Source organism: Myotis myotis, unplaced genomic scaffold (assembly GCF_014108235.1).
Source record: "Myotis myotis isolate mMyoMyo1 unplaced genomic scaffold, mMyoMyo1.p scaffold_m19_p_5, whole genome shotgun sequence".
In the NCBI taxonomy this organism is placed as follows: Eukaryota; Metazoa; Chordata; class Mammalia; order Chiroptera; family Vespertilionidae; genus Myotis; species Myotis myotis.
The window spans coordinates 49089790-49109077 of record NW_023416357.1 but is presented as its reverse complement, the minus strand read 5'-3'; the positions used below and the strand labels follow the sequence as shown (position 1 = coordinate 49109077).

Here is a 19288-nt window from a genome sequence, read left to right as displayed (position 1 = left end):
CAACAGAAACCATGCAGGCCAGAAGAGACTGGCAAGAAATATTCAAAGTGATGAATAGCAAGAACCTGCAACCAAGATTACTTTATCCAGCAAAGCTATCATTCAGAATAGAAGGTCAGATAAAGAGCTTCACGGATAAGAAAAAGCTAAAGGAGTTCATCACCACCAAACCAGCATTATATGAAATGCTGAAAGGTATTCTTTAAGAAGAGGAAGAAGAAAAAGGAACTCTTACCATTTGCCACAGCATGGATGGAACTGGAGAGCGGATAAATACCACAGGATCTCACTCATTTGTGAAATATAATGAACAACATAAACTGATGAACAAGGACTGATCCAGAGACGGAGAGGCATTGATTGGACTGTCGGGCCTTGGAGGGAAGGTAGGGGAGGGTAGGGGTAAGGGGGAAAGATCAACCAAAGGACTTATATGCAAGCATATAGGCCTAACCAATGGACATGGACAACGGGGGGGTGAGGGCATGAGCGGGGGGGGGGGGGGGGGGGAGGGTAACGTGGGGACAAGGACACATATGTAATATCTTAATAAAAAATATATTATAAAAAAAAAATAGGAATAAGAGCATTAAAGAATATTAACCAAGGGTTATCAGCTTGCCATACACCACGTCAGAAACATAAAAACCCCTAATCTATTAAAAGTAATAAGAAAATAACAAATAATGACTGTGATTGGTATTCTCTAGCAGGAATGGATCCCATCCTGATAATAATCCCAACCTTACTGTTCCGTAGGACATGCTCTGTTGACCTCACTGAGGCTGCCAGGTTTAGGACAGTTGTGAGAACCAGTGTCAGAAACGAAAGAGTAAGGCCTCCCAAAATGTCATCACTGACGGTCTGATAGCCGTTTTCCTTCTGCACCTTTTCTTCCTCGGGGATTGGAGCTGCTTCCCACACTCACAGGAGGACCCCAATCTATCCACCACACTCACCACGTGCAGATGCCCTGGGGCTTGCCCACTTACAGCTTTGCCCCTCCACAGCATGGCGGGACCCTCAGGGGAGTTCTGGATTCCTCCACAGCAAGAAGTTTCACGAACAATTTTTGCAGCTCCCTGCCCCCAACTGTTTCCAAGGTTAGTACTTAGATTCCTGACTGTTATGCTATTTCTCCACCCACAGAACATAACCCTAACCAGTGGTCGGCAAACTGCGGCTCCCGAGCCACATGCGGCTCTTTGGGCCTTTGAGTGTGGCTCTTCCTAAGCCTTACGAGTACCCTAATTAATAACAATGTACCTACCTACATAGTTTAAGTTTAAAAAATTTGGCTCTCAAAAGAAATTTCAATCGTTGTACTGTTGATATTTGGCTCTGTTGACTAATGAGTTTGCCGACCACTGCGGGCCTAACCCAACCCCTACACTCAACGCTAGCCCCCTTTCTAGTATAAAGCAACATCCTGTGCATGCTTCTTTTGGGTGGCTCAGATCTCTGACTCCCAGGGTCTTTCCACCATTTACTTAAAGCTTGGATATCATGCTTTCCAAGCAGTTTGATGAGGGTGAAATACAACATCTATAGCCACCTCTGCCTGCCCAACCTCCTTAACTTCTGCAGCTTCCTGGTCTCCCGCAATCCCAGGTTTGTGACAAAACTAGGCCTTCTGGCAGAGAGATCCCATAGATGACAGGGCAGGTAGTGGTGACTTAAGCGAACATCTCCAAGTTGTGAGATTAACTTCCGGAAGGAAGGTCCTCTGTGTATCCGTTTCCAGCCTGCCTCCAATGCTGTCTCATTAGAGCCCAAGGAAAAGACGGGGAGAGTTGATGGGTACAGATTTGGGGGAGAGAAAAAGCACACACACAAAATTAAGAGGTATATAGGAGTTTTTACTTTCTTTGAACTGATGATGATGATGATATATATATCTATCTATATACCGATATATATAGATAGATAGATATATTTAAACTAAAAGGAAACCGTTCATATTGTAATGTATTAAACAGGCAGAATGCTCTTCCTGGTTTCTCTGCCGTGGGTAGATGTTCTCTGGCCTCAGCTGGTATCTCTGGACAGTGAGGCAGCTTCTCAGTTCGGATTCCACTGCCCTAAAGACAGGTAGAGCTGGAGGACCACGCCTGCTGGGAGCGAAGGGGAGAGACACAGGTCTCCTACGATCCGTAAAGTCTGCAAAAAGAGCCAGCGCCAGCCGAAAACCTGAAGGTCAAAAGAGAAAGGGCGTGGCTGCGCGGAGGCGATGGCGGCGTGGTCTCAGCCCGAGCACCGCCGGAGGTTTCATCCTCACTCCTCCGCCGGGTCTGGGGTCGGCTCCCACCCCTTTCACCAACCTGCGCCTCCGTCACCTCCCGGAGCGAGGATGCGCTCCTGCCCAAACCACCCGACCTACCTCGGATCCTCGCGGCGCCACAATGGGGAGCCGCCCGCCCACCCACCTACCTGCTCTGCGCCTGCGCCTCCTCCGCCGCCCCCGCCCCCCGCGCGCTCTCAAGGTCAGCCCCGCCCCCGCCTCTACCCTAGCGCCTCGGAAGCGGCCGTGGAGGACGTCTTGCGTTTCCTCACCTCTGCGTGGCGTGGGGTCGACGCCGCTCAGGGGAGGGGCGGGACTTCCTGTCCCGCGCGGGCAGAACTTCCGGAAGAGCCGGAAGACCCTCTGCCTCGTAGAGTCCAGAGGTTCCCGGCTGCAGGAGAGGGAGGCGAGGTCCTGGACGGTCGGGGGGACTCCAGGGCCGGTCCCTGAGCTTGGCGTCATGGTGAGTCCTTCTGGGAGGGCTGGAGTAACACCCGTGGGAGGGGAGGGCCCGGAGGTCAGTCCTGGGAAGGGAGCCGGTGGAGTGCCCCGCGGAGGATGGAGCGGGCGGGAGCCATGGGATGAACCGCCGGGCAGGACCCACCTCCCTTGCAGCGCCGGAGCGCCCGGGCCCCCGAGAAAACCCCTTCTGCCCTGCCTCGCCGCGAGTTCTGCCCAGGAGTACGGAACCGCAGCCCGAGTGGTCGTGGCCCATTCACTGTACGGCGCGTGGTCCCAGAGTTGACCTTGCCGGGTTGGTGGTTTCAGGTGGTCCCAGCATTGACCTTGCCTGGCTGGTCACCTCCGCCTCTCCTTAGCTGCAGGGCCGTGGCCAGCACTTCACATCTTAGAAATGCCTTGAGCATCATGTCAGGCGGACACTACGGATCCCCAGGTAGAGGATGAGCGCCCGTCACTTAAAGGAACGGCAAGGTCAGCTCTTACCTTTCCCACGCAGCCCTTTTGGAATTGGAAAACGTGCCAAATAAAAAATAAAAAAAAATCCGGACTTAGTAAGGAAAGACTGAACTCGAAAGGAATATTGCAAGGGTGTGCGGGAAGGGCCTATTACTGTAGGGAGAATGCCTTGACCGTAGATCTGCAGGAGTTTCAAAAGTTAGGCAAAAGGGGGGTTTCTTTTATAGAGGGGAGGAAACAAGTGAAAAGAACCGGGTGTGCAGAAGTGAGGTGAAAAGGGTATATGGCCTGATAGTAGATCAGAGATTGTTCTACCCTCAAACCAGCCTACCTGTAAAGGAGTTATGGGGTTGTATACTGTTTCAGTTTGAGGGTGGGCCAAAGTTCAGGGAACTGAGGGAAGGATCTTAAGCAGAAATTGGGTAACAACATTTTATTCCAGTTGATCTACAGGGGCAAGCAGTTCAGCTAGTCATTTATGAAGCAAAGAATGTGAATTTGCAGGTTTATGTCTGGCCTTGTCATATGTAAACAAGAGGGTCTTCTTTGAGCTTTACCCAAGTCATTTGGGGACTAGTGGTTCTTTGCAGTAAGTCATTTCCAAAATACAAAGGGGTGGGGTGGGGGTGGGTGAATGTCTTAACCTTTGCTGTTTTCCAAGATCACAGGGGTCCAGTAAAATTCAGCTTTGTCAGTTTCTTGACTATATAAAAGATTTCAAATCCTCCTCTGGAAGGGATTCTTTCTTGGTATTTAGTTTCAGTTTGCCATGCCTAAATATTGACATTGTTCAGCTATTGTGTATGATGATTGACTTTTGAATGACTTTTAGAGACTTAACTGAATGTGAAACAAAAGAAACTCCAAATAATGTGGTTCCTAGCACACTCTACTATGCTATGACTAGTAACTTCTGACTTTTTTGGGCAGTGTGTGTGTGTTAACCTCAATGAATAATACAGTATTATTTTTTCTTTAGTATCAATGAAATTAGTGAAAGGGAACAGTCGAACTGGAAGGAGCCAAAGATAATAATTACTCCCCACCACCACCACCACCAATTTTACAGAAGGAAGAATCTGAGGGTTAGAAATAGACAACGATTTACCTAAACTAACAGTAGTTGGCATAGTCTGTATTAAAATTCAGATCATTTCTTAAATTTAAGCTCTTTTTGACTCCTTGGTCTTAAAAGTTAGTATAGAGTGTAATGAAATCCTTGAATTCATAATAGTCACAGAGAAGCTGAACGCCCTTGACCGGAATCGAACCTGGGACCTTTCAGTCCGCAGGCCAACGCTCTATCCACTGAGCCAAACTGGTTTCGGCCTGAACGTGAACTTATTCTCAGTATTCTGTGATGCTAAAAACGGTAGCTTTGTTTTAAGCTAAGGTAAACAAACTCATGCTGTTTCTCAAAACGTAACTTAAGAGAATGTCACCTGGAGAATGTCACCAGCAGCCAGGTAGTTGACTTTCTCCATTCAGGTATTGCTTATATTTCTAAATTAATGTACTTAACTCCACTTAAGCTTTCCCAGATATGAAATTGATAATGTCTGTATGTGTACTTGTGGCCAGTGCTTGGAATCCTTCATAAGAAAGAATTTAGCCACTAAAGGAAGTTGACAAGGGTTGAATTTATTTAGGATTCAGCTTGGTTGAATTGAAAACTTTTGCAGTGATTGAAATGGTATGAAAATGATGCAGTACTTGAATTCAGAAGACCCAGATTCTGCCCATCATTAGTTATATGAATTTGGCAAAATTACCCAACTTAGATAAGAGTTCCATTTTCCTCTTAGATAAGAGAAATGGGTCTTGATAGGAATTAGAACACCTAACTCAATTTATGATTCTTTGACTTCACTCAGGACTTTTTCAGAATAAGTACACGTTTTTTATTAAATAAGGCTTAGTCTGATTTTCACTTTTTCCCCCCATGTTGATTTCCCAAGTTTGATTTTTTTAATCTTTTTTTTTTTTTTTTTTTTTAATATATCAGGTAGGTAATACTTGGAATGTTTGCTCGTATGTTTGACAGCTATCTTAAATGCTACTCCAAATAGAAAATAAAGCCTTGGGACACTTTGATTTTATTTTTGTTTTAATAGATATAAACTCATTCTCTTCTCTTATTCTCTGATTTATTATGTAGGTCAAAATTCAATAAATGCTTGTGCATGTAATAAGCTCCTTTTGTGAGCAAATGACAATAGGATTATATTACAGACAAAAATTTTTTTTGTTTCATGTTGAGAAAATGGATAGTCTGTAGACAGTTTACTAAAGGAATAAAACTATATGTTTTATTGTTTTTGTAACTTACAAACCAACTTTAATCAAATAGACCTTTTCACCATTTAGCCTGGTTTGTGGAAGAAAAGTAGATTAGAACTAACTCCTGGAATTGCAGGTTTCTCATGGCTTGTTTTATCTATACAGCATCCTGTGGTAACTTTTACTGCTGGAATCCAGCTATGGTCTGTTGGAGTAAAAAGGTTGTAAACCTCTGCCTTAAAGTTTAAGAGAAAGTTTTCCTTTTGGGAGGTGATGAGGGTGTTGGAAAGAGAATGTGGTAAATATTATAAGGGAAATACATGTAATGTGCTCAAAGAGTACAGAGGAAAGAATTCAATTCTAACTGTGGAGAGGGGGCAATGGTAGTCGGTGACTTCAGCTGCATTTTAAAAAGTGGGTTAGGGCACTAGTTCTCAAATTTGAGTTTGTTTAGGATTCACCTATGATGCTTGATAAAAATGCTTCTCTAGATCCTGTTATTGGAGGGTGGAGTTTTAGATTCTTATTTTTAATGAGTTTTTTAGTTAAGCCTGAAACTGGTGGTCCTTAAGCCACACTTTGAGAGAACTGTACTGTAGACATTAGAGACTTTGATGACAGTATTAGAGGTTTTTGTGCTTAGTGGTAATCAGACATGTTCATTTGTTGATGTGGTGGATTATTTCAATTGAATTTTGAATGTTGAACTAGCCTCACATACCTGGAATAAATCCCACTTAGTTGTGGTGTATATATTTTTTATATGTTGTTGGATTTGATTTCCTAATATTTTGTTTAGGATTTTTTGCATTTATATTCATGAGAGATGTTGGTCTGTAGTTTTGTTTGTTTGTTTTTTCCTTATCATGTGTTTGTCTAGTTTTGGTATTAGGGTAATGCTGACCTCATAGAATTGGTTAGGAAGTATTCCCTCTGCTTCTATCCTCTGAAAGAGAGTATAGAGAATTGATATAATTTCTTCCTTAAATGTTCGGTAGAATTCACCAGTGAACCCTTTGGAATCAAATTGATTATTGATTCAATTTATTTAATAGATAGAGACCTATTCAGATTGTTTACTTATTGTGTCATTATTGGCAAATTGTATCTTTCAAGGAATTGGTCCATTTTATAAAATTTGTGGGCATAGAGTTGTTCTTAATGTTCCTTTATGAGCCTTTTCATGTCCATGGGCTCTCTGATGTCTCCTTTCATTTCTGATATTAGTAATTTGTGTCTTTCCTTTTTATCTTAGTTACTCTGGCTGTAGGCTTATTGGTTTTATTGATCTTTTTTAAAAACTAGCTTTTGGTTTCATTAATTTTTCTCTATAGGTGTCCTGTTTTCAGTTTCATTGAATTTTGCTCTAATTCATATTACGTATTTCTTTTCTTCTGCTTACTTTGGATTTAATTTGCTCTTTTACTAATTCCCCAATGTGGAACCTTAGGTGATTGATTCTAAATGTTTTCTAATATGTGCATTCAATGTTATAAATTTCCCTCTAAGTACTGCTTTTGCTGCATCCCATAAATTTTAAAACTGTTTTTAAAAAATTGTTTTTATTGATTTGAGAGAGAGGAAGGGACAGACAGAGAAACATCAATCCGCTGCCTCCTGCAAGTCTCCTACTGGGGATCTATTAGGTGTAGCGATTAATAATGGCGGATTTTGTAATCAAAGAAAACATGATAATTTCAAGAGAAACATCAAAAGTGCTTTATTCAAAGTAATGTCCATCGCTAGCTACACATTTCCGCAATCTTTCAGGTAATTATGTGGGTACCGTCCCAATAGAACTTTTCTTGTTTTGAGGCAAACCATTCACAGACCCAATTTTCCACTTCTTCGTACGTTTTGAAGTGCTGCCCAGAAAGTACATGTGCCATCCATCAGAACAAGTGGTAATCTGAAGGAGCAAGGTCTGGTGAATACGGCGGGTGGATTAATACTTCCCAGGCAAGATCTTTTAATGTGTCTTTAACTGGTTTTGAAGTGTGTGATGGTGCATTATCATGAAGCAAAATTACTTTGCCGTGTGTCTTCTGGCACATTCTGGTAGTTTCACAATCAAAGCGTGGTTCAAATTGATTATTTGTTGTCGGTAGCGATCAGTATTAACGGTTTCACCTGGTTTTAGAAGCTCATAATAACACCACACCTTCCTGATCCCACCAAACGCAGAGCATTGTCTTCTTTCTGAATGATTTGGCCTTGCAGTCGATGTTGATGGTTGACCTGGATCAACCCATGATTTTGTGCATTTGGGATTCTCAAAACAAATCCACTTTTCATCACCAGTCACAATTCGATGCAAAAAAGACTTTCTTTCATACCGTTGAAGCAACATTTTACTGATGACTTTTCGGTTTTCCACTTGTCTTTCGTTCAGTTGGTGTGGCACCCATTTTCCTTCCTTTAAAATCTTTCCCATTGCTTGTAAACGATTGGAAATTGTTTAATCTTTCTGCAAGTTGTTTTTGAGTTTGACATGCATCTTCATCCAATAATGCTTGTAATTGTTGGTCTTCAAACCTTTTCGGTTGACCTGGACGTTCTTTGTCTTTCACATCAAAATCATCACTTTTAAAACATTTAAACCAGCGTTCACAAGTATCTTGAGATGGGGCATGTTCACCATAAGCTTCCCAAAGTATACGATAACTTTTTCTTCAAAATAAAATAATGAATTAAAACTTCCCGCAAATGCTCTTTTTTGGGGCACGAAATTCGACATTTTTAAGTGTAAAAATAACAATGATGTTAACACCTTCAGCAAATTTGACATATGAAGTTTTGAAGCTTGCTGTCAATACAACAAAATAGCATACATATCAAATCGCATATATATCAACATATGTGTAATTTCATCTATCGAAAAAAATCCACATTTTTAACTGGTACACGTAGTAGCCTGCAAACCAGGCATGTGGCCTGACCAGGAATCGAACTGACCATCTCTTGGTGACTGGAACAATGTGCAACCAACTGACCCACACTGTTTTTTTGTTTTGTTTTGTTTTGTTTTGCTCAATATACTTTTAATTTCTCTTGATATTCCTCTTTGAACCATGGGTTATTTAGAAATATTTGATCTCCACACATTTTGAGATTTCCAGTTATCTTTCTGTTATTGATTTACACTTTAGTTCCATTGTGATCTGAGAACAGACATTCTATGATTTCTTTGAAGTTTGTTAAGGTGTGATTTATGGCCAAGAACAGTGATGGCGAACCTATGACACGTGTGTCAGAGGTGACATGTGAACTCATTTTTTTGGTTGATTTTTCTTTGTTAAATGGCATTTAAATATATAAAATAAATATCAAAAATATAAATCTTTGTTTTACTATGGTTGCAGATATCAAAAAATTTCTATATGTGACACGGCACCAGAGTTAAGTTAGGGTTTTTCAAAATGCTGACATGCTGAGCTCAAAAGGTTTGCCATCACTGGCTTAGAATGTAGTCTATTTTGGTGAATGGACATGTGTAGCTTGAAGGATGGATTTTGGTCAGGTTTTATCAGTTAATCACATAGTGGCTGAGGTTCAGATTTCTTCTCGGTTTTCTAGCTTTTCCTCTGACTTCTCTCTTTTACTACTTTCCAAAAGAGGCTTAGTTCAAATAATAGTAGAGACAGTTCTCTTGGTTAGTTTTTGGTTGATGTAGGTTAATTCCTTAGACCCAGTTTATACTTTGGTTTTTGGTCCACTTTCTAAATAATTTGGTTCTTTTATTTGCTCTGAGATAAAAGCTCAAAGCAAAATTAATTGATTTTAGAAAAATCAGAAGATATTCTAAAGTGTTCATTTCTAAGAGAGAATTTATTATTTTTTTTTACTGTTGTGCCATGGTTTTGTCCGTGTTACAAAATCAGGAATGAACAAAACTTGCCCCAAAGGAACTTTGAAGAAATAAATTTGTCTGTAAATTGCCAGTTCTGGAAATAAACATTCTCTTGCTTTAAATTGCAATGGTTGTCCCTTTTGTTTCAGCAAACATTTAAAACTCATGCTTTTATCTAAAAAGTATTTCTTCAATTATTCATTATTTGTTAAATGCCATCTGTATGTCAGGTATTGTTTTTGACAACAGAAATATAACTGTTTATAAAACAGTTCTTTTATGGGGCTGTGTTTTATTGGGACAATCTCATGGTAATCACATGAGACATAATATGTTAGTCATGGTTAATGCAACAGAGATAAAGCACAGTCATTTAAATAGGGCATTCGGAGAAAGCCTCAAGAATAAGGTGAAATTAAGCAAATGTGAGAAAATGTATATGTGTGTGTGTGTGTGTGTGTGTGTATGTATATCCAGCCTATATGCCTATGTTTTATTTAATAAACTGCATTTTTGTATCATATTTTTAGTTTTTTTAAGTTACTACATTTCTTGAGAGAATACAGCTCATTCACTCAGAATATCCTGATGTTACATTCATATCTTTTACTTACATAAAACAGACTTAGTAATTCTATTGTTAAAATAGATTAAATATCTTTCATGTTTTGGCCATGAACAAAAGATTTACAAAAACCTGGAACAGTTTCAGCTTTTGATACTTGGATATTGAGACGCAAGATCCTTATGTCTGATTATAATGTTTTATTTAAAAAAATATTTAGATATTATGTAAATCAATCTGCTCATATAAGTGTATCTTTAAAAGTGACTTTGGGAAAAGTACAATAAACATATTGCTTGAACTGGATAGTACATTAAATATGTGCCTTGAATAAATAGTCTGCTTGAACTAGAATTAGATGACCTCTATAGTTTGACTCAAGGTTCTATGATTTTGAATATGTGGATTTATGAATATTATTGATGCACATTTAGTTGAATGTACATTGAAGGGACCAAAAAAAGGAGGGAATATTCAACTTATATTAAGATCAAGAAGAGTTTCATAAAGGATTGATTGGACTAGGCTTTTAAGGGTAAGTAGAAGTGTGTCATATGGATAAGAAGTTGAATTTTTTCCTCAATAACAATAATAGTTACATTTACTTAGTGATTAAAATTTATCTGCTCTACTTATATTAACTCATTTAAATCTTTATGAGTAGTTAAATCTTGAGGGATTTTTTTTAAACCGTTTTTATCTTCTGGATTTTTAAAAAATTTATTTTAATATTTAGTTTTCAAATACAGTTAACATACAATATTAATTAGTGTCAGGTGTATAACATAGTGATTAGTCATTTATATACCTTACAAAGTGATCACCTCGATAAGTCTAGTACCCATTTGATACCATACATAGTTATTACAATATTATTGACTCTATTCTTTAGATTGTACTTTACAACCCTGTGACTGTTTTTGGAATTGGAAATTTGTACATCTTAATTCCTTCCCCTTTTTCACCCATTTCCCTAACCACCCTACCCCACTTCTGACAACCATAAAATGTTCTCTGTATCTGTGAGTTTGTTTCTGTTTTGTTTGTTTATTTATTTTTAGATTCTACTATATGGTATTTGTCTTTTTTTGTCTGATTTATTTCACTTAACATAATACCTCTAAGTCCATCTATGTTTTTACATATGGCAAAATTTCATTCTTTTTATAGCTGAGTAATATTTTATTGTATACTAGAGGCCTGGTGCACAAATTCGTGCATGGGTGGGGTCCCTTGGCGTGGCCTGCATGGATCAGGCCCCAGCTCACAGCCCCGCAGCCCTGCCTGGCACTCCACCTTGGCTTGGCAAAGCCACCTCACCTGCTTCACCATCCCGCCTGCAGGGTGATCGACTGGGGCTGGGCCCCTCCACCCCCGCTCCCTTAGCGCCTGGGAGCCAGGCAGTGACCCTGCCCCCCGCCGCATCCACTGGTCGCCACCTGTGGGGCAATGGGCAGAGCGATTGGGTCCCCACTCACTCCCGCCTTGGCCTGGCACTGCCCGCTCACCTGCTCCACCATCCCACCACAGTCCCGCTCTCATCGGGGCCCATCGGGGCCAGCAGCACCTCCACTGCCACCTGCTGCCAGCGCTGCATCGCTGACACCTGCCATGTTCTGTGCCGCCTCCTGATGGTCATCACAAGTCATAGTGAGTGGTCAAACTCCCAGTCGAACAACTGCCCGAGGGGACAATTTGCATATTAGGCTTTTATTCTATAGGGCTGTGGTCAGCAAACTGCGGCTCACGAGCCATATGTGGCTTTTTGGCCCCTTGAGTGTGGCTCTTCCTAAGCCTTAGGAGTACCCTAATTTAAGTTAATAACAATGTACCTACCTATATAGTTTTAAGTTTAAAAAATTTGGCTCTCAAAAGAAATTTCAATCGTTGTACTGTTGATATTTGGTTCTGTTAACTAATGAGTTTGCTGACCACTGATATAGGATATGTACTATATCTTTGTGCAATCATCTATTGATGGTCACTTAGGTTGCTTCCATATCTTGGCTATTAAAAATAATGTTGCAGTGAACATAGGGGTACATATGTCTTTTCAAATTAGTGTTTTGGATTTCTTTGGGTAAATACCCAAAAGTGGAATTTCTGGATCATATTTTACAGATGTAGGAATAGAGGCACAGTGAGTTTAGAATAACTCATCCAAAATCATACAGCTAGTGGAATTAATTTTAACCCAAACTGTTTGGACACTGTAACTGTACTTTTGTGTCAGTCTTATTATTTATCTTTGGTAAGTTTCAATATATGAAAAAATTGAATTTAAAAAATATTTTTCTGTAGAAATAATATAGTTTCTGATTATTATATTTCTAGAAAATCTTTCCCAATCCAGTTAATAACTAATATTACATCTGAAATAGTGTGAGAGAAATTAATTATTACTTATTTCTAAGTACCTGCAGAAAAGTTCATTGGGTGGAACTCAACCAAAATCTAGCCAGGTGGAACCACTCATTATTTTGGATCATGCCATTTATTCTCTTTGAGTAAATATGTCTAAACATATCTTCCTTTTCTGTCTGTGAGAGGGCTACTTCTTTAACCTTGTAAGCTTGGTTCAAATGTCACCTCTGAACCAGATATTCCCAGCGCTCCCAGGCAGATCGATCTATCTATCTATCTATCTATCTATCTATCTATCAATCATCTATTTTTGAAATAGATTTTTATTGATTTCAGAGAGGAAGGGAGAGGGAGAGAGAGAAACATCAATGATGAGTGATTGGCTGCCTTCTGCATGCTCCCCAGTAGATATTGAACCAGAAACCCAGGCGTGGCATATGCGCTGACCAGGAATCAAACCATTGCCTCCTGGTTCATAATAGGTTGACACTCAACCACTGAGGCACCTTGGCGGGGCTCCCACATAGATTTAATTACTTCCTTTCTTGGAGTGCTCCCATAACAATGGACCGACCTCTATGATATCACTTATCAGATATTATTTGTAGGCGGCAGTGAGGGGTAGTTAACACTTTACTATTTGATAAAACCAGTGCAGGATGGAGAGAAATGAGTTGTCTTCTCATCTTGAACTTAAATTGGTTCCCATGCCTAATCATATTATAGACATATCAGTGGTATCTACATATCAGAAGATAGAATAATTTTTAGATAGGTTTTTGTCTAAAAAAGAGTATCAATTGGAGAATAATTTTGTTAGTTGAAAGTTTAGAAAAACAGTTTAAATAGCTAGAATTAAACATATTTATCCAGAACTATTTAGAGGTGGGAATATTTTACACTTTAGAGCAGTAATTTTCAACTGGTGTGCCGTAAGAATTTTTAAAACATGCAAAACCTGACTATTTAGTCGGGGATATTATACCTTTTTTTTTCTCAGATTGGCAAAAAATATATAATTTTTGATGTGCCACAGAATTTTTGTAATTAGTTTATGTGTGCCATGAAATGAAAAAGATTGAAAATTGCTGCTCTAGACTTCAGAAGTGCCTGAATGAAATGCCTCTCCATGTTACCTTTTGCTCTAAATCACTGCTCACCTCTCAGCCTGCTACTAATTTGACTTTAAGTGTGTCATTAAGACAGTAATTGGATGGAACACTTAGTGAATTTGAACACTGATCCACTTGGTAGTTTGTTTTACTGTAAATTAATACAACTCTTACCTTATCATTGCCAGCCTATCTCATGTAGATTGATTGTACCAGCAAAGCATGTTTTCTGTGTATTCTGAAAAGTTGAGGATGCAGCCAAGGTCCTGTCCTTGAAAAGTCTGTCTCAGTCTTGCTAGTTTATTTCCTTGAGTTTCCTTCAGTTTACAACTATTCTGTCAGTGGTTCTAGGATTCTACCAGTCACCCAAACTAAAACATCCTGAAATAAACTTTGAGGCGTTCCTCAGTTTTATTCTACAACTATTTTCCTTCATGTTCAGTCACACTCAAAGTTTGATTGATTTTCTTTTGATGGACTTTTATCTTTGTTCTTTCCTTTCTAGTTTCAATCACTTCTACCTTAGTCTTAGGTTTTCTCTTTAATTGATCAATATATTGTTCTAAGTTTCCTTATATGTTACTTGCATTATTTCGTCTTCCTACCCTTACCTGTTTAAAAGTTTTCAAGGTGATCTTTTTAAACACATCCGCTAAATGTGTCCTCTTGGTTTTAAAGACTCAACAATCTGCCTGGCCAGCCTGGAGTAGTGGTTGAGCTTTGATCTATGAAACAAGAGGTCACGATTCCATTCCCAGTCAAGGGACATGCCTGGTTTTTGGGCTCCATCCTGAGTGGGGGGCATGCAGAAAGCAGCCGATCAATGATTCTCTCTCATTGATGTTTCTATCTCTTCTTCTCTGAAATCAATAAAATAAAATGAATTTTTAAAAAGACTGAACAATTTAAAATTCTTTTATCCTATTTCTTGTAATTCTTTGCCATATACTAAAGTCTGCTTTGGTTGAACTAGACTTTTTGCTGTTCCATGGTTACTGTATGTTCACATTTGTCATTTAGCCTGGAATTCCTTTTCTTTTACTCTGCCATCTATGTGATTTAAATTTCTACCTTCATCTACTCTATAAAACTTTCATATCCAAATTTTTAAATTTCTATAACCCTTTGTTCATTTGAAATTGGGTTGCAATATTGTCTTAATATATGTATTTATTGTTACCTAGTATGATAATCTTAGATTTTCATATTCTGTTAAGACAGATTCTTTTGTAATAATGCCATTCATTCATTCATTCTTTATCCAATATATAGTAAAGTGCTCTACTATGTGCCTTGACCTATTTTAATTGTCATTGTGCTAAATAGGAGACTAGACGTGAGCTGGTGAATACACAATACAATATAGAGTTGATGTATTATAGAATCGTACATCTGAAACCTATATGATTTCCCAATAAATTCAATAAAAATAAATAAATATCACATTATACTGGTTTAAAATATACATGTATTTCCTCAGCATAAAAAAAAATGGGATAGTCAATTTGAGTGATGTGAAAGAAAAAATGTCTTTGATGTTAGGTGAATATAAAAGTGGTTTGAACCTTAACCCCATTGGTAGAATTTAAAGTATTAAAATAGCCACAGTAACACCATAATTGAGGTAGGTTTCATAGACATTTAAAAAACAGTCCTGTTTAAGAGCCATTTTTACTTTTTTTTTTTGACAACTCTTTGTACATATTTGTTCTCTTTTAATTGGACATTGGAATTTTTGCTAATTGATTGATGAGAACTCTATATTATATCTAGTAAGTAAAATATCCATTTGTGATGTGAGTTACAAATGGTTTTTTCTAGTTAATATTTGACATTTTTTATATTGATTCCTCATGTAGAACTTTGATTTTCTTTTTAAATTAATGAAGTTCATTTTTAAGAACAGTTTTAGGTTTACAGCAAAATAAATTGGAAAATACAGGGAGTTTCTATATACCCCTGTCCTTACATGTACAAAACCTTCCCCACTATGGACATTCTACACCACAGTAGTACATTTGTTACAATGAAATTTGATTTTTTTCAACTTATTTCTTAGACTGATATTTTTTAAAGACTTTATTCTTTATGTTAAAAACATGTTTTCCTATAATAATAGTGATAACTGTAACAATAACAGCAAATAGTAGTAACCCATTGATTTCTTACTCTGTGCCAGGCACTATTCCTAATCACAGTTTGATTAGATAGATTGAATTATTAGCTTCATTTTATAGAAAAGGAAACTGGTACAAAATATTTAAATTACCTGTTCAAAATCAAACAACTAATAGATGGTGAATTCTAAGCCAGGTGGTTTGGGTCCAGAATTCATGCTCTCAAAATATACTATTCTGCTTTTAAACATATTTTTTATGTACTTGTTTGGTAAATTAAGTTTGAGGTCAGAATTCAACCTTATTTTTGGACTGCTAGGATAGAGATGCCACCAAAAGGGAGTATAAAGAATTGATCATCAAGGTGGGAGTAAAGTGATGGATGTGGAAGACCTTGTGGGAAATTGCTGATATTTAAGATAAGGAAATATAATTTGGCAAGGTGAAGTGATTTTGATAGTAGGTGTTTCAGTGGAATGAAATGAAGCAGAAGTCAGATGTTAACTATGGGGAGGTATGAGAATGTAGTAGAAACAGTGAGAATAAGTCTTTTGAAAAGTGGTAGTGAATCTGAGGAGACAGGAGGACTATAAAGGAAAATAGTTATATTTTTTGGAAAGATAAAAAGACTTGGAGGTGTTGCAGTGCTGATAGCAAGGATTTAAATAGAGAAGAGATTAAAGAAGATGCAGGAAGGAAGCTACTCAGTGGTTGAGGTTCCTGAAAATCAAAGAGAGGATGGGATATGAAGCACAGATGTAGGGGATTTGCTTTGTGTAGAAATGCTCTATTTCTGGTGGGTGTGGAAGAAATCTAGAGTAGATACAAGTGATTGTGAGCTTGGTGGCAAGTGAAAGTTCACATTTGATGTTTGTATGTTCTCTGTGAAATACATGTCCTCTGCGAACTGGGGAGTTACAAGTTTGAGGCAGGTTGGAGGTGTGAAGAGGGGCGAAGATTTGAATTTTAGCTATCATGGAGAACAGGAGAGGGATTGATGAGACCAAACTAAGGGGTTTTTGGATGCTGTTGAAGGCCCACTCACTGGAAGTTCGTGATGACAGCATGAATTAAAATTATTTTCTAGTGACTTTCAGGCCAATCTTGACATATCACACTTAATATAATTAATACTCTTTAATCGTTCACTACCACTGTAGAATAAAAAAATAGGCATACTGCTTTGAAAGCGTGGCAAGCTGGTATTTTATGTGTATTGAAAAGTGAATTTGGAGAAGGATAAAAATATTACTAATTTTACTTCATTTTGATACCCTTACATAATGGAGAACATTTCTTGGGAATATATTTTGAATGTATATGCTAATACATTTAACTTTTGTTTACTTGGATGTGAAACTTGGGTAACTCATAGAGGATTATAAGATGTGATTGCATGTTTTAAGTTTAAATATATGTGGTCTTGAATGCCTAAATGCCAGATTAATACATGTTTTAATAGCAACTCCTCTTTCTTAGAGTAACATTGTCAAAGTAGATAGAAAGTTTTCCATTTTGTTCTCAAATCTAACTTCATTTATTGTTAAATTTATTTATTTATTTTTTTACACAGGGTGTAATAGGTATACAGCTGGTTGTTACCATGGTGATGGCCAGCCTCATGCAGAAGATTATACCTCACTATTCTCTTGCTAGATGGCTACTCTGTAATGGCAGGTAAGTCAAGTATAGGCTGATTGTGAGTAGCACTTTCAAATCTCTGTTTAATTTACCAGGCTGATTAACTTCCTAGATAGTTAAATGCTAATTCCTATTTTCTAAAAACACGACAAAGGAAAGTTATGAGAAAAATCTAACTTCCTTATTTTTCTTGAGATATTCGTAGTTTACCTGTTTAACACCGAGGTAATAGGGTCATGGTCAAGAGTTCGGTACCATCCCCCCTCCCCTCTTCCCTGTCCCTTTTTGTCCTAGCCACTGAAAATACCACATAACTTTTCTAGTTACCTTTTTTAAAGGTTCGTCAACAAAAGAATGAGACTATAAATTGCAGTGCTTAAATATTTCCACATGACCTATTATTAGTGACTCAGTTGAGAGTTTACTATGAGTTAGGCAGTGATGGTGAACCTTTTGAGCTCGACGTGTCAGCATTTTGAAAAACCCTAACATAACTCTGGTGCCGTGTCACATATAGAAATTTTTTGATATTTGCAACCATAGTAAAACAAAGACTTATATTTTTGATATTTATTTTATATATTTAAATGCCATTTAACAAAGAAAAATCAACCAAAAAAATGAGTTCGCGTGTCACCTCTGACACGCGTGTCATAGGTTCGCCATCACTGGAGTTAGGGGTTCTTTTACCGCAGAGAATTTTGAACTTTAACTTAACAAGGAGCAGGTGAAGAATTTTGTAGGATTTAATTTTGTCTACTGCACTATAAGCTTACTACTGTCCTCATTCCTTTACAAAGGAGCTAAGTTGCCTTGCTGAAATTTGTACAGTAAAACAGTAAAATCAAAAGTAAAGAAGTATAGGAGATATAGTGTGGCAAGATCAGGAAAACTCTGCATGCAGAAATACATGCCAAAATCCTATGTAATTATGAAAGGTAAGTTATAGTTTTGGTACCATGACTATAATTTTACTCCAATAACTCATCTCCAATAAATAACCAAATTCTGTTATTGCGTCTTTTGTTTAGACCTTTAGAAGTTAGGAAACAATGGATAGCTCTTTCTAATGATTTTGTGTTCTGCAAGATAAATAATAAGCCTTTAATTCAGGACCATTCTATCAAAAAAAAAAACCCTTATATTTTCTCCATAGAATTTATTTTCTAGTTTTAATTATTTATATTCTTCCTTTGTATGCTTATACTTTGTCCATATTAGTGTTTAAATATAGAAAATATTATTCAGATTGCTTAAAAATTTTTTGATGTGTGTGTAAAGTATGAGATCAGTATTTAAGAGTGTATATTTTATTAGCAAAATAAATAATGACTGAAGTTTTAGTGAAGTTGAAAGCATCTATCAGAGCTATTTATAAGTGAAAAAAATCAATCATCTATAACGGGTGGGGAACCTTTTTTCTGACAAGGGCGATTTGGATATTTATGACATAATTTGCAGGCCATACAAAATTATCAACTTAAAAATTAGCCTGCTCTGTTCGATCAAATATTTAATCAGTTCACTCTGAATGCCTTGGTAGGGCCAGACCAAATGATTTCAAGGGCCTTATATGGCCTGTGGGACAGACCTTCCCCACCACTAATCTATAACTAGATTACTTGTTTTGCCTTGTGTAATCTTGTTTACTTTTTTTTTTTTTTTGCTTAGCAAAAAGATCATGAAAGAGTAAACATCAGCTGAGCAAATTATTATTAATCTAAATAAATGGAATCTGAATTAATAAAATAGATAAAATACATTGCACATTTCTAGACATTTATGATGAGTCTCCCATGAAACTTCTAGTTCTCTTTTGGCTGTAAAGATCTTAGCAATTTTGTCCCATTTAACTGTATAGACAATTTCCATGTTTGTACATAACTTGCTTTTTTCATTTATTTCTATAAAACATTCACAGGCAAAAACTGAAAGACTTAAAATCTGATTCTCTTCTCTGTTAATATTAGAATAATGTATTTTTAAATCTTCACTTTTTGACAAGTATGTGTCAAATATACACACTAATTTGAGTTCAACCTTTAAAAATAAATATGAAGTTGATTTTTTTAATATTCTTGATTTACTTTTGTAAACATTAAATTTTAATTAATGCTCTCTCAAATTCCAAATCAGGTTCTAAGGGTACCAATCAGAATT

The 19288-nt window shown here is 37.5% G+C and overlaps 1 protein-coding gene across 3 annotated transcripts in view; it reads left to right on the top strand.

The window, feature by feature from the left end:
• Nucleotides 1–2618: 2618 nt before the first annotated feature.
• TMEM161B (transmembrane protein 161B) overlaps nucleotides 2619–19288 on the top strand; it is a 70480-nt gene continuing 53810 nt past the window's right edge. For 2 of the 3 annotated variants that reach the window (XM_036309265.1, XM_036309264.1), the window contains exons 1-2: nucleotides 2619–2744; nucleotides 17061–17164. In XM_036309265.1, coding sequence (XP_036165158.1) covers nucleotides 2742–2744; nucleotides 17061–17164 — 107 coding nt within the window. In that variant the 5' untranslated portion in view covers nucleotides 2619–2741. Of the gene's footprint in view, nucleotides 2745–17060; nucleotides 17165–17939; nucleotides 18067–19288 lie in introns of those variants that run through there. The other variant, XM_036309267.1, reaches the window with a different exon arrangement.